This window comes from Medicago sativa, chromosome 4, assembly GCF_051527215.1.
Source record: "Medicago sativa cultivar Bolivia chromosome 4, Bolivia_mono, whole genome shotgun sequence".
NCBI classification, from domain to species: domain Eukaryota; kingdom Viridiplantae; phylum Streptophyta; class Magnoliopsida; order Fabales; family Fabaceae; genus Medicago; species Medicago sativa.
Window position 1 is genome coordinate 94943963 of NC_140752.1, and position 15793 is coordinate 94959755.

Consider the following 15793-nt stretch of genomic DNA (forward strand, 5'->3'; position numbering starts at 1 on the left):
CATTTTTATTCATATGATCGTCAGTCATAAAAAGACAATTAACACATGTTAAAAAACAAACCAAAAACATTTTTTTTCCAACTTTCATAATCACATGCTTACTAATGGGTTAACAAACAACACTTCATTTTCTCTCTCACTCTTCCCCTCCCTCTCCAACAAGCCGGTCCTAATTTTTTCTTCCAGTTTCTTCATTGAGGGGTGGTTTTGGGTCAATTTTTGACCTGAAATCACCCCCTCATCATCTTTTTCTATCTGTTTCAATCTAAATAAGTGATTTTCACATAGATCTAGGTTTTTTCATTGTGATTTCATCATCTAAGTGTGGTGGTTTGTTGTTCGTCGTCTTGTGCGACGCTGTTTGATTTCCCGTCTTCTTGCGGTGTTCATTTTATTCGTCTTGAAAGATCGATTTTTCAATCAAAGATTTGGGCGTCAACGTTGCAGGTCCGGAGACCATGGATATTCCGGTCACTTTAATTTTAGCATATATTTTTGTAGGCATTATGCCGTTATATGCTATTAACTTGGATGCTGTGAGTTTGTTTGCAGATTCATCCTTTACGTTTTTAGCGGTGTTGAATGATGTAATCTCTCGATTTGAATGAATGAATATCAACTTGTTTTTGTCAAAAAAATAAAAATAATCACATGCTTACTAACTTCTTTTACACTTTCACAATCAAGTCACTTCAAAGTCTCTTTAAGTCACTTTCATTTTGTTTAGCTTAAATCAAATCTACTTTTTGGCAACTCATTACCAACTCTTGTAAATATTCAATTTCAATATGGATTTCGTACTAAGACTATCCACAATGAAAGAGTTTTAAATTTTTAAGACTTGGTACCTGTCATGTACCCCAATTCGGGAGAAAAGTTGTTTAAGTCTTACAAGACTCAAGATCTCACTTAAGACCCACAATCTTAAGTGGAACCCATAATTTTTTTAAATTACAAAATTGAAATAAAATGCTATAAAGTTATTGATGGTTGATCTTATTTAAGAAATTTGTTTTAGATGTTAGGGTTGAGAGATTTAATGCTTGTTAGGTACTACTGTTAAAAAATTATAATGAGTGATGTGTACACGTAAAACATATTTACGTACCTAAAAATGAGTATCTTCATTGTGGATGCTCTAACATATTCACTCGTCTTAGTGATTTTATTAAAAAAAAAGAATATATTTTGTGTTTGTTTATTGTAATAAAAATCAATTTATTTTAAAAAGAATTAGTTTGTTTAGATATAACTATGTAAAAATAATTTTCTTCCTTTAAAAAAATAAAATGGAATTTTTGTTCAAAAATACTTCAATTTTAAGACCAGTTGTTTTCTCTCCCCTCTAAAAGGTTTTTTTTTTTTTGTTATAAAGACATAAAAGAGTAAAAAAAATATTGAGATGTCAAATGAATAGAATAAGACATAATTGTGTTTTCTCTGAAAATTAAGTTTTCATAACTAGTGAACAGACCGTGTTTTTTTCTGACAAATAAGTTTCATAATTAGAGAATAGATTATCAAATTTTATTGAAGATTGTTTTACTTTTCCCACTCTAAATGTTGACTATCACTTTTCTCACCCTATGTGATACTCGTGCGCCCTGTAAAATTCTCAAAATACCCTTGGATTTTGTAATCCAAATTCTATACCCAGAAATTTTCGGATTTTATAATCCGAAAATTCTTTTACCATAATTTTAAATACACTTTGGTTTATTTTATATTATTTAGATGCAAAAATCGTAAAATAAATGCAAATATAAACAAAAATGATACACATAAAATCTCATTTAATTATTATATCGATACATTTACAATAAGATATGTTTCTTGTCTATGGAAGAGGATTAGGATAAAACTAAATCTACTTCAGAAGAAGACGGGGTAAAGCAAAATCTGGGGGAAGGGACTGAGGTAAAAGTCATGTGTGGCTATAGCCATCTGCTCCAGAAAAGAGATCACTTTTGTCATTTTTAGGTGTTTGTCTTAGATTTTTCAAACAAAAAAAAAATGACTCTAAAAAAAAACTATTAGGATTAGGTTTTCTCAAAAAAAAAAATAATTAAAAAACAAGAAGGTAAGACATAAATTAGTAAAAAAACATTTTTTTAAAAAAATGATTTTTTTTAAAGTAAAAAAACATAATTGACATCAATTTTTTTTTAAATCTCTAAGTTTTTTCAACATAAAATCTAACTTAAAAAAACAAACACACCCTTAACTCAAACCTATTATTGATATTGCTACTAAGTCGGTTAACAAATATCATTATTATGCTTCTATTATTGCTTGTGTTCAGAAGTTATTGAGAATTGATTGGGAGGTGCAGTTATGCCACTCTCTCAGAGAAGGGAATGTTAGTGCAAATTTTTTGGCTAAATTGAGTGCGGCCAACGATGATAAGTTTAAGATTTGGTACCGTCAGAAGACTTGAATTCATTTATTTTAAGGGACTCCTTAAAAATTCTTTATCGTCGGGACTAAGTTTTTTTTTTTTAAAAAGTGTGAAGAGATTCTAGAAAAGGTTACCCACTTGTGTGAAGAGTGTCTAAGTAAGGCTTTAAAAAGTAAACTCTTTAACAAACAATTAGGATTAGTTTTTCTCAATTTTTTTCTTAAAAAAAAAAGTTTTTCTCAATTTTTTTTCAAAAAAAAAATTTAAAAGTGATTTTTGATAGTAAATAAACATAAATGACTTCATTTTTTTTTTAAATCTCAGATTTTTTAACATAAAATCTTAGAAAAAAACAAACACACCCTTAACTCAAAAACCATTATTGATCTTGTTGCTAAGCTGGTTAACAAGTACAATTGTACTTGTTAATATAAGCATAACAATTGAGAATGGATTGGGAGATGATGCAGTTATGCCACTCTCTTAGAGAAGAGAATGTTAGTGTATATTTTTTTGTTAAATTGGGTGTTGTCGATGATGACAAGTTCAAGATTTGGAACTCCTCTCCAAAAGACTTGAATTCTTTTATTTTAAGTGACTCCTTGTATTTAGAGAGTTAAAATTGAATGAAGATAATAATTTTATCATTAATAAAAGTGAATGTACAATGAGTATTTATACAAGAGAGCTAGAATACTGTAAGCTATAGTAGATGGCAAACACTACATTGCAGTTAATCACTCTAAACTTAATTGTTTGAGATACAAGTAATGTCCTCTATACGTGTATTATCCAATACTTTGAAGATTCTTTTTTTTCTTTCTTTTTTTTTAAGCACATGTACCCAAAATAAAACTTAATTCAGATAACCTGAAAAGTGTGAAGAGATTCTAGAAAAGGTTAGCCACTTGTGTTTGAGTGTGTATAAGGAAGGCTTTTAAAAAGTGTTAAACGCCCCCCTTATGCCTTAACCCATCTATCTATAGACTATAAACCAATTAATCATATAGACACTTTAATATTAATATAAGATAAACCCGAATTTAGCATCACCTTTAGTTGAAACGCAGACATGTATATCTAATCATTCAACTATTTGACCAATTAAAAAGCTTGTTCGCATTTGTTTAAGGGTTAAATATGTTTTTGGTCCCTATAAATATACCAACTTTTCATTTTAGTCCCTCTAAAATTTTCCTTCAACTTTTAGTCCCTCAAAAAATTTCCATCTTCACTTTTGGTCCCTCCTTTAAAGTAAACTCATATGTAAAATTCATATTTTTGAATAAAATTTTGCACAAAAATTCATAATATTATAAGAATCTCTCCCAAAAAAATTTGGAATTTTTTAACAAAACATGAATTTAATATGAATTTTTATATTTTTTATGGTTAAAAATTCATATTAAATTTATGTTTTGTTAAAAAATTTTAATTTTTGTTGGGAAATATTTTTACAATATTCTACACATTTCTGCACAATTTCATTAAAAAATAATAAAATTAACTTAAAAATAGGGACCAAAAGTAGTGATTGAAAATTTTATAGGGACTAAAAGTTGAAGGAAAATTTTAGAGGGACTAAAACGAAAAATTGGTATATTTATAGGGACCAAAAACATATTTAACCATTTGTTTAATGTTGATATAGAAGGACACGTACCAGGTTATTTTCCAGTTTCCACTATGAAAGTGATAGATATTCAATGTTCCAGTTTGTACAAGGCAACTAGGCAAGTATCATCGTAGACGTACTGCACTTTCGAAGTACAAACGGGAAGTTCTTATTTGTGGATCGTAGAATTTTCAATTACCTTACCCGTCAGAAACGACAGCGCACAACAACTTCCTCCTCCCTTTCCTTTTTCTTTGCCTATTTTATTATTATTCTTTGATATGGTTGTGGTTTCTCTTCCCACACTACCAACTAAGGTGACTAAGCAAGCATGCTCATCGTCTCTTTCAAGAAAGAAAAAAAAAAGGGAGAGGAGGTTTTCACTAATCATGTATTGTTTTATCAAGGAGAATGGGGGATAGTGAAAACTAGAGCACTTTAAAAATGAGTGAATAGGCAAAAACCCTTCTGAAATTGTAACTTTCGTTAAAAAATCCCCTGATTTTTACGAAACTTCAAAAACCCCCATGAAATTGTCAAACGTTGATCAATCACCCCCTCCGTTTGTTTTGGCTGTTAAATGACTAGTTTTTAATTATTTTTTTTGCTTTCTTCATCTTCTTCCTTCCACTTTTTTCATCATCTTCATCAATATTCATAAAAAAATCCAGAAAATAATTTAAGAAACAACAGCCATTAACAACATCATCATCATTATCCCATTACTATACATCCAGAACTAATTATAAATGTGCTAATTTAAAGAACTGATTATGCTATTTCTGCAAAAAAATTGAATCTGCTTCTATATCTAACAACATTGGACTAGGGTCACATTCCAACTCTAATTTAAAGAATACTCCTAATTTGATATATGGTAACTTCAAAAATAGGATTTCCAAGAAAATTGTGAAGTTCTTATGAGTGAACATGTCCCTTGCATTCAACTTTAATACCTTTGAGAAAACAAGCTTTCTATGAGAAAACAACTTTAGATTTATAGCTTTTAACTTAGGTGGTGTTATTGTTGTTGATGGTGGTGGAGATGTAGTAATGAGATGATGATGATGTTGTTAATGGTTGTTGTTTCTTAATTTTTTTTCTGGAATTTTTATGAATATTGATGAAGATGATGAAAAAAGTGGAAGGAAGAAGATGAAGAAAGCAAAAAAAAAGTCATTTAACAGGCAAAACAAATGGAGGGGGGTAATTGACTAACGTTTAACAATTTCAGGGGGGGTTTTTGAAGTCTCTTAAAAGTCAGGGGGGTTTTTGACGAAAGTTACAATTTCAGTTTTTTTTTTTTTTTTGCATATTCACTCCTTTAAAAATTAATTCAACTTTTGTTCATTAATTAATGTATTATTTTCCACAAAGCAAACTTTAAAAATTAATTCAACTTTTGTTCATTAATTAATGTATTATTCACTCCTGAAATATAACACTATTTATAAATTTCTAGATGCATTTATTACTCTTTTTCCAAATACACCACTTTTTAATATTATCAATATACTTTGAAATATGAAAAGTTAACATTAAGTACTTCTATAAATAAATGGTAATTTGGTAAAAATAACATATACTACCTCGGTCCCTAATTATAGGGCCCTTTTGAAAAAATAACGGGAATTAAGATAGTGGATATTTGTATTAAATATGTTTGTAATTACTATTGTTTTTACAATTTTGTCCTTTAAGAGAGATGGTTGGTTTATGTTTTCAACATATTATTTATTGCTGATTGAAGAAAAAGATGTATAATAAAATAGGGGCATGTATGTAAAGAAATAATTAATGTAGTTGGAAATAGCAAAGAGGTCTTATAAAATGGGACAAAAAAAAATTCTCAAAAGGGTCTTATGATTAGGAACGGAGGTAGTATTTATGATAAATTTATTACTTCAAACATTTTTCTTAATACCCGCGATTTTTGTAAATTATTCATATAAAAAAGATGGAGGGAGTACTATATTAATATCTATATATAATCACATTTCGATATTAAATTATGTGGGACCTGCAAAGAGAGAGAATATGCTTATATGACACCCTCTTCTCCATAGATACCATTGTAAATATCTCCACAATAGAGATACCAATAAGGCACCGGTGCTTACAAAGATAAACCATCCCTATTATGAAGGGCAGCACTCGTCCGCAAAACCTAAAAAGAAATACTTCTAAAATTATAAATATAATTGATTGCATATGTATTTATGATTAGAAAAGTCAATCTTATGATATGACTAGGAATTTGCTGATATTGAAGATTTTTTTTTTTTTTTACCATAAATCCTATTGTGTTTAGTGCTTAGAGCATCCACAATGGTAGTTTTCTAACAAAGACTCCTTAAATGGACCTCACATGACACATCACTTATTTATAATTTTTTAATAAAAGTACCTATTAAGGACTCAATGACTCCAATGACAATACAGTAATAAGGACTCCAATGAAAAGTACTTAAATATGTCCCACTATCTTTACATATGAAACAAAAATAATTTATCTATTACTCATTTTTACAAGTGGGACCAAGTAGTACACATTTTATTACTTCTTTATGCAAGTGAGACCAAGTAGTACACATTTTATTACTTCTTTATGCATGTGGGACCAAGTAGTACACGTTTTATTACTTTTTTAAACGTGGGATCCGTTAGTTACCCAGGAGAGAGAGTCCTTATATAGTTGCCCGTTCCTTAACGGGACTCAATTTTTCTTCCTCCAATGGATGGTCCTTAACGGGGAGTGGTCTTTGTTAAGTAAGGACCCCCCATTGAAGATGCTCTTACCCAACAATACTATACCCGGCTTGTCCTCTATAGAATATTTTTTTTGGTTAACTGTTGGAACACTAGTTAATTCTAGTGAAGAAAATTGGAAAGAAAAACATATGAAAAAACTAGTGTGTGGGTGTGACTTAAAAATGTCTCACATTGAAGGGTCACCCCAACTAGTAAGTGTTTATATATGGGAAAAGTGACCTCCAAGGGTGTGCCCTTGGGGTACCCAATTTTGTGAACGGATGAACGCTTAAAAAAAATTGATATATATTTTTTTTGTCACTTGAAAATGTTAAATTAATTAATTAATTAATTTAATCATTATCCGTAAGCGCTACGCGTAACAAATAAATTTGTTACGATCCGACCCGATCTAAAAGCATATCCAGAAACTTCCGGATATATCCAATTAAGAAACAAAACGCGTTTGCTTAAGGATTAAGCAGACTTAATCCCCAAGTCACTCGTTTTTTGTTACAAACTCTCCCTATAAAAGGAGAGCTCGCTCCATTTGATTCTTTACACCGAAAATTCACAGTCGATGCTTCCTGTGTTTTTTCCTCTCTTCTCCCTTCGACTTGTTTTTAACAAGTTTCTTCTGCTTCTACGCCTTTCTGTCCCTTCGGTATTAAGAGTGTTCTTAAGACCATAGTCCCTTGGTCTTAAGTTCATAGTCCCTTCGATAATATATGATTCTTCGGAATATAGAGTACTATTAAGATCATATTAAAGAATGATCTTAACAGTGTGTATATATATATATATATATATATATATATATATATATATATATATTATTTTAAAGAGAAATGGTGGTATCGCCATATTTGAGTGGTCGTAGTGCCATATTCATGTTTTGGAGAAGTTAGAATGGTGGTAACACCATATTTGAGTGGTCTCAGCACCATAATAGAATGGTAATAATACCATATTAATTTGAACGGTTTCGAATAGAGCGGTTACGTACCGTATCGAGTGGCTTCGATCAAACGATTGAGCCATATTTTGAGGGTGTAATTCTCGAACGATTTTTCTACAGTGCAGTAGTTAATCGAACAGTTGTAGCTGGGCTTGTTTTATCCTGGATGCGGCGTGGTTGATAGTCTACCTTGCACAACTTTGGGTAGTGCCACGAAACGTCTTAAAGAGAGCGACCTGGTCGTGACTCAACCTAGTAACAACTTCGGTAGATGATAGAATTTGGAAATTCAAATTTAACAGTTTGGAAATCCAAAAAACAACAATTTTAAGACGCTTCGATATGCTATGTCTACCGGAGATGTCACTTATTGAGATTAAATTGTCCCTAAATACATTAAGGATAAATCAAGCTATAGATTTACATCTTTCGAATGAAACGATGAAGTGATTGTTGTTTCAATCAACAACACTAAAAATTTATTTGATGAAAACAATAATTTGTTACAAAACAAATTATTTGTTACAGAACCAAACAAGTTTAGTTTGTTACAAAACATAAAAAAATTGTTTGGAGCAGAAAATAAAATAATGCAAGGCCGTTATTTTGTTATGGTGAATTCTAGAAGTGTTTGTTGTTGTTATAACAACAACACTAAAAAGTTTAAGATTATCATTCATAATCACAAAACAGACAAGTTTGTTACAAAACTTAAGAAAAGATTTGAACGAAAAAATAACGTGAATTTGTTATTGATGAACTCAAATATTTTTTTTTTGGATGAAACTTACTGACACGGTTAAGTATTGTTTTTATTCAATAACAAATGAAAAAAAAAGGGACGCTACGGTTCTAAGCATTGTGTGCCTACTCTACCAAAAAAATTGCCTCTGTACAGAACATGAACTAATTTACTTTTGGTAAATTAAAGCAATAATATATATTTAATAAGTTATTGACTATAACTATTATTGGAGCACCAATATTTGGTAGACGGATATAAATTCGAGCACTCAATTATTTTTGGATTTCGATCCTATAAGAACAGGTCTAGTGACTTGTACATCATGCATTCTTTGGTAAAAGATTGTACCTTTAATGGTAGGTTTAAAATTAAAATTATACTTCTATTTTATTAGTTGTGTGATTTTAATATTTGACATGTGAACAAGCGTTTAATATTAAAACTTGAGTAACTTGGACTTAATTCCAAAGTTATATAATTAAACAATTTTATTTATTGCAGTCAAGATATATGAATCAAAAGTTCATATAAATTAGAATTTAGAGGATATGAATCTCTAAACATAATGATATGTGTTAATTTGATGACACATAAAATAGAAATGATAAAATAATATTTTTATCATATTTATTGATGACTGTGAATTTTGGAAAAATAAAATTGATATGCTTGAATGTTCAATTTTTTATAACGAAAATTGAAATTTATAGAGTACCCAAGTCTAAGAACAAAAATTCTAATTAAGAAATTTTTGAAGAAAAGACAATCCAACTTGTCTTATTTTTGAACTTGGGATTGTCTGGACTATATTTAGATCCTGGACCTCAAGAGAGTTGAACTCACTAGTAGAGCCTATGAATATGTATTCATCGGGTATGCGATAAATAACGAAACATATAGGTTTTATGACCTAAATGTTAAAGTGATCATAGAAATTAAAAGATGTCGAATTCTATGTAAAATTTACCCCTTTAACTAAAGAATAGTGGGGGCACTAGTGGGGGCTCTAATGGGAGCACGACATTAGTGGGGGCAAAACAAATTTCCCTTTAAAAATTAAGAACTAGTGGGGGCACTATATCTAATCACATTCATGTAATTAGAAATAGTTATGAAAACATCATACAGGATGTTATTGAACCTCAAGGAGGTAAGAAAGCTAAAATTGCTAAAGAGTATGAACTTGGTTTATACATTGGAAGAAGATTCATTAAGCCTTAAAGAAGTTATATCCTCATTGGATGCTAAATTATGGCAAAAGCAATAAACGATGAAATGAATTTTCTAGAGTCTAACAAAACATGACACTTGGTTGACTTGTCTCATAGTTGCAAAACCAATCGGTTGTATTTGGATTTTTGAGGAAAAAAAGGAACTAAAACCTGATGGTACGGTTGATGAATACAAGGCTTTCCTTGTAGTCAAAGGTTTTAGACAAAGAGAAAAATATAGACTTCTTCTACATTCATTCACCAGTCACGAAAATCATATCCATAAGAGTATTAGTCCCTTTAGCCGCCATTTATAACTCGATAGTACTCCAAATGGATGTGAAAGTTGCCTTTTTATGGTGAACTAGAAGAACAAGTCTATATGGAACAACCTGAAAATTTTTGCAATTCATGGACAAGAAAACAAGGTCTGTAAGTTAGATAATTATTTGAATGGTCTAAAATAAACTCCTGAGGAATGACATGAAAAATTTGACATTATAATGTTATCGAATGAGTATAAAGTGAATGAAAGTGACAAATAATATTTGCACGATCATATGTCTCTATGAAGACGACTTGCTCATATTTGATTTAAAGATTCATGTTATGAATTATGTGAAATCATTGTTTATCAACAACATTGATAAGAAAGACCTAAACAAAAAAAAAAATTGAAGTAATTCTTGGTTTCAAGATTACTAGATCAGAAAAGATAACTTTTTTGATAAATCTCACAAAGTTGAGAAGATCTTAAAGAAATGTAATTATTTCCCCTTAAACTTGCAATCACATATTATGATCCAAGTGTAAGAACACTTGAGATGGAATTAGAAAAACAGAATATACGAGCATCATTGGCAGCACTTAGGTATGCCACTGAATGTATTAGATCCGACATTGTCGATGTCGTGAAACTCTTGTGCAAGTTTACTAGTAGACGGATGGGAAGCATTGCCATGCTATAGAAAGAGTCATGAGGTGTCTTAAGAAGACTATGACTCTAAGATTACTTCACTAGGAGTAACATATTGTACTTAAATGGTACAAGATATAAATTGAACATCTTTCAGATGAATATTTAGCGACTAGTGTTTGCACATTGAGCATCACTAGAGGAGTTATTTGTTAAAACAAATGATATTGACTCAGTCCACTATGGAATGAATCTGAGATGAGAACACTAGATAAAACTAGTGAAGAAGCAAGTTGGCTAAGATCCTTGCCAGCTGAGATCCCTCTATGGGAAAAACCGTTATCTGCTGTGTTAATTCATTGTGATAGTACCGCGGCTATTGCAAAGATTAAGAATCGTTATTACAATGGTAAGAGACGACAGATAAGGCGAAAACATAGCACGGTTAGAGAGTGTATCTCTAAATGGAGCGGTTAGAGTTGATTTTGTACGTACGAATGAAAACTTAGCTGATCCTTTGACGAAAGGACTTAATAGAGAGAAAGTCCAAGAAACATCCAGTAGGATGGGACTAATGCCTATAGCCCACAAATGATGGTAACCCGACCTAGATGACTGGAGATCCCAAGAAATAGGTTCAATGGGTAAAAACAAGTCATGAAGTGGTAGAACATGCTATGAGAGAAAGAATATAGAAAGCATGATCCTGCAGCGAAAGAAGGATGAGGTAATAGTAACTCTTAATGAGATCTATACTCTATGTTGAGTGGGGTACACAGCTACAGGAGTACCCTTGATAGACTCACCTATACAAATGTGGAACTTAGGCCAGTCCTATGGAATTTCGAGGCAGAATTCCTAGAGCATTCGTTAAAACCGGGATACACGTGCAGGGCCTTAAAACGCACGGGCTTTTAGAATACACCTATGAAAAAGTTTGTGTGTGGATTCTATGTCTGAGATAGAGTTCAATGCTGTAAGCAACTCTTGTTAAATCAGAATATCTTCCACTATGCTAAGGTTCAAGTTGTTGGCGACACCTTTGTATATTAGCAAATCTTATGGAAACGTTTTACGTTATTTCTCGAAACCATTTTGAAGTCAAGTGGGGGATTGTTGGAACACTAGTTAATTCTAGTGAAGAAAATTGGAAAGAAAAACATATGAAAAAACTAGTGTGTGGGTGTGACTTAAAAATGTCCCACATTGAAGGGTCACCCCAACTAGTAAGTGTTTATATATGGGAAAAGTGACCTCCAAGGGTGTGCCCTTGGGGTACCCAATTTTGTGAACGGATGAACGCTTAAAAAAAATTGATATATTTTTTTTTGTCACTTGAAAATGTTAAATTAATTAATTAATTAATTTAATCATTATCCGTAAGCGCTACGCGTAACAAATAAATTTGTTACGATCCGACCCGATCTAAAAGCATATCCAGAAACTTCCGGATATATCCAATTAAGAAACAAAACGCGTTTGCTTAAGGATTAAGCAGACTTAATCCCCAAGTCACTCGTTTTTTGTTACAAACTCTCCCTATAAAAGGAGAGCTCGCCCCATTTGATTCTTTACACCGAAAATTCACAGTCGATGCTTCCTGTGTTTTTTCCTCTCTTCTCCCTCCGACTTGTTTTTAACAAGTTTCTTCTGCTTCTACTCCTTTCTGTCCCTTCGGTATTAAGAGTGTTCTTAAGACCATAGTCCCTTGGTCTTAAGTTCATAGTCCCTTCGATAATATATGATTCTTCGGAATATAGAGTACTATTAAGATCATATTAAAGAATGATCTTAACAGTATATATATATATATATATATATATATATATATATATATATATATATATTATTTTAAAGAGAAATGGTGGTATCACCATATTTGAGTGGTCGTAGTGCCATATTCATGTTTTGGAGAAGTTAGAGTGGTGGTAACACCATATTTGAGTGGTCTCAGCACCATAATAGAATGGTAATAATACCATATTAATTTGAACGGTTTCGAATAGAGCGGTTACGTACCGTATCGAGTGGCTTCGATCAAACGATTGAGCCATATTTTGAGGGTGTAATTCTCGAACGATTTTTCTACAGTGCAGTAGTTAATCGAACAGTTGTAGCTGGGCTTGTTTTATCCTGGAGGCGGCGTGGTTGATAGTCTACCTTGCACAACTTTGGGTAGTGCCACGAAACGTGTTAAAGAGAGCGACCTGGTCGTGACTCAACCTAGTAACAACTTCGGTAGATGATAGAATTTGGAAATTTAAATTTAACAGTTTGGAAATCCAAAAAACAACATTAACTATCCTCTATAGAAATTTAGTAATGGAGATTCATTTCTATTTAAAACAGTGCCAAAGAAAGTTAAAAGATATCATGTTTTTTGACCGAAAAGCAGAGTCAGTTTTTCTTTATACATTGAAAAACAAAGTAAGTTTATAACGACTCCACTCTCCCGTTGTGACGTTAGTACCAGCTTACTAGGTAATTCATAAAAGAATATTCAAAACCCAACCGCACGTGTAGATGGACAATTAAAATTAAAAAAGAGGAATATAAGACCTAGTATAAGACCAAATAAGACCATTATATTAGTATTATATAATAGGGTGGGACCGTGTGAGACTTTAGTGGTCTATACAAAGAGCTTAACTTGTTGGGTAGGTCTTAGGACCATTTCATACACATTATTAATCAACACTTTCATTTCTAATCTCTCTTGCGACCCCTACGAACTAGCTAGATATATATACAAAAACTTTATATCTTGCTTAATTGTCGTGGGTTTATAGAGATGGATTTTGTGAAGAAGTGTAAGAGGGTATGGGGAAGCAACAATAGATTATTTCCAGAAGAAAGTGGTAGTGGCAGCTATGGGAAATTATCAAAAAAGAGTGACAAAAAACAAAAGGATAATACTAAGAAAACACCACATGGTTGTATTTGTGTCTACGTTGGACCAGAGAGACAAAGATTCGTAATCAAGATCAAAATATTCAACCATCCTTTGTTCAAAACTCTTTTAGAAGATGTTGAAAATGAATATGGATATAGAAATGATGGTCCTTTATGCCTTCCTTGTGATGTTGACTTGTTCTGTGAGGCACTTGTGGAGATACAAAGCGCTGAGGATGATTTGAGTTTTGTGGGTTGCAATTTTCCAATGGTTCACAAACACAACCCAGTTTCTCATTCTTCATTGTCTTGTAGCTCTTCTAACCTGAGTTGTAATGTCAATTACCAGGTTTTGGTATAAAGTTGTAAAATTAACTGTTGCAGATACAGGTAGAGTACATGATAAAATTCTAAATAGAATTTAGTTGGAGCATTTTTGTGCCTATCGTCTTTATACATTTTTTTTGAAGGATTCTTTATACATTTTTGTTGACCGAAAGTCAGAGAAAATGATACATACATTTTTGTTGAACGAAAGATAGAAAGCGAAAAGAAGAAGAAAAAAAGAGAAAATGTTTTTTTTTTAAATAAATAAATGTTAGTATCATAATTTAAATTGTTATTACCTTTGTGAGGACTTGAATTTTAGAGTTTTAACTCGTTAACTTTAGTTCAATTCAATTGAGCTACCACCCTAAAAAAATAAAATAATTTAAATATAAAAAAGAGAATAAAAAATAAGTATTTCTTTACAATCAACATAATTTACAGACTATAAAAAGAAAAATAAAGAGAATAAAAATAAAAATATAAGCCGTAAAAATAAATAAAATATAGGGCATGATACAAATTTCTAATTTAATTTATTTCTTTAGAAAATTAAATTGTAACATTTTAGTTTGTAATTTTTTTAACATAAATAGTTAAAAATAAGATAAAAAAAATACTAATAACATATTATATAATTAATTAACTATTTTTGAACGCAGACTGTTATTGTTCTTTTGATTTTATCATATAATTATTAATTTTTATTTATAATTTGGATGGATTGGATTTTAAAGTGAAGACTCATTTTAGTCTTTAAAAAGAAAAACTACGAGTCCCAATTTAGTTCGTAAAAGAAAATAACTTTAATCTTCAAAAAGTAACCAACATGACTTAATTTTCATCCATTTAACATTGTGTTTGAAAGCATGTGATCCTGCAAAAAGAAAGAAGATGAACAACCAAGTCCTTTAGTTCTCAACCTTGGTCCGATAGGAAGGTAAATCCTTCCGAGTCACCATATGAAATTCTTAACTTAAGGATGAATTTTCTTAACTCACAACTTATTTCATTCTCCTTCCATTTCCCGCTCCACACATTCAATATATAAGCATATTAACACATTCTATAAGAACTCTTCACCGATTGTGAGATTATCTAGAAGTGAGATTTATTTTAAGTTTTGTTTTAGTTGATTATTGGTCTTGTGAACTAATCGACTAGGTTGGTGGATTAATTGTTTAGCCAATTGGTTATTTAAAAGTTGATAAATTAGAATGTTGATCTTAATCTTGCTAATGTTTATTATGAATCGCAAATGGAATATTAAAGGATTAATACGATGTTGATAGGGTTATAATGCTTACCTAGGTAATGATTGAAATATAAGTGTAAATTATTAAGCCTTGGCTTAAGCTATGATGATGAGAAATTGTTGGATTATGCCTTTAGAAATACCATGAAGTTTCTCGGGTTGAGATTCTCTTCATTTCCTGAATAAAATGACAATTTCTATTACTATAGTTTTTAAATAAATAAATGATATAAATGCACAAATTTCTAAAATTTCATACATTAATGAAATATTTATACACTAAAACTTTGGTAATGGAACAAATGAAGAGAATAATAAATAGAGAGCATCTTAACTCAAGTTTTTCACACTTCACACTCTACAAGGGTGCATTCTACAAAAATTGAACATCAATCTTTATACATGAAAACATAATGATCCTCTCAATTTCTAAAAAACTTGAGAGTTTCATTTGGTTAAAGTAAAACATTGATAAGTTAAAAAGAGTTCAAAATAACTAAATAAAAAATAATTAATGCATTAAGAACATCTTCAATGGAAATTATTTTAGCTAATAGAGACTACTACTTATTGGGTACCCAATTTGAGGATGATAAAAATGGCCATGAATAATAGATAGCACACCTTACACAAGCACCCTTTCTATCCTCTATGATGCATGGCCCCCAAGATTTTAAAAGAAAGGAAAGGTGTATTTTATGACTAGTAAATGAGATAATATGATT

At 30.9% G+C, this 15793-nt stretch overlaps 1 protein-coding gene across 1 annotated transcript; it reads left to right on the plus strand.

Moving 5' to 3' along the window:
- The first annotated feature begins 13260 nt into the window (after positions 1–13260).
- Positions 13261–14083, plus strand: LOC146934074 (uncharacterized). The gene has a single exon (XM_085705926.1). It carries the CDS (start codon positions 13386–13388, stop codon positions 13845–13847), a length of 462 nt encoding a protein of 153 aa, XP_085562052.1. The 5' UTR covers positions 13261–13385; the 3' UTR covers positions 13848–14083.
- The last annotated feature ends 1710 nt before the right edge of the window (positions 14084–15793 follow it).

Excerpts from the sequence above, each read along its gene's own strand:
- LOC146934074 (XM_085705926.1), top strand. The coding sequence starts at position 13,386 with ATGGATTTTGTGAAGAAGTGTAAGAGGGTATGGGGAAGCAACAATAGA.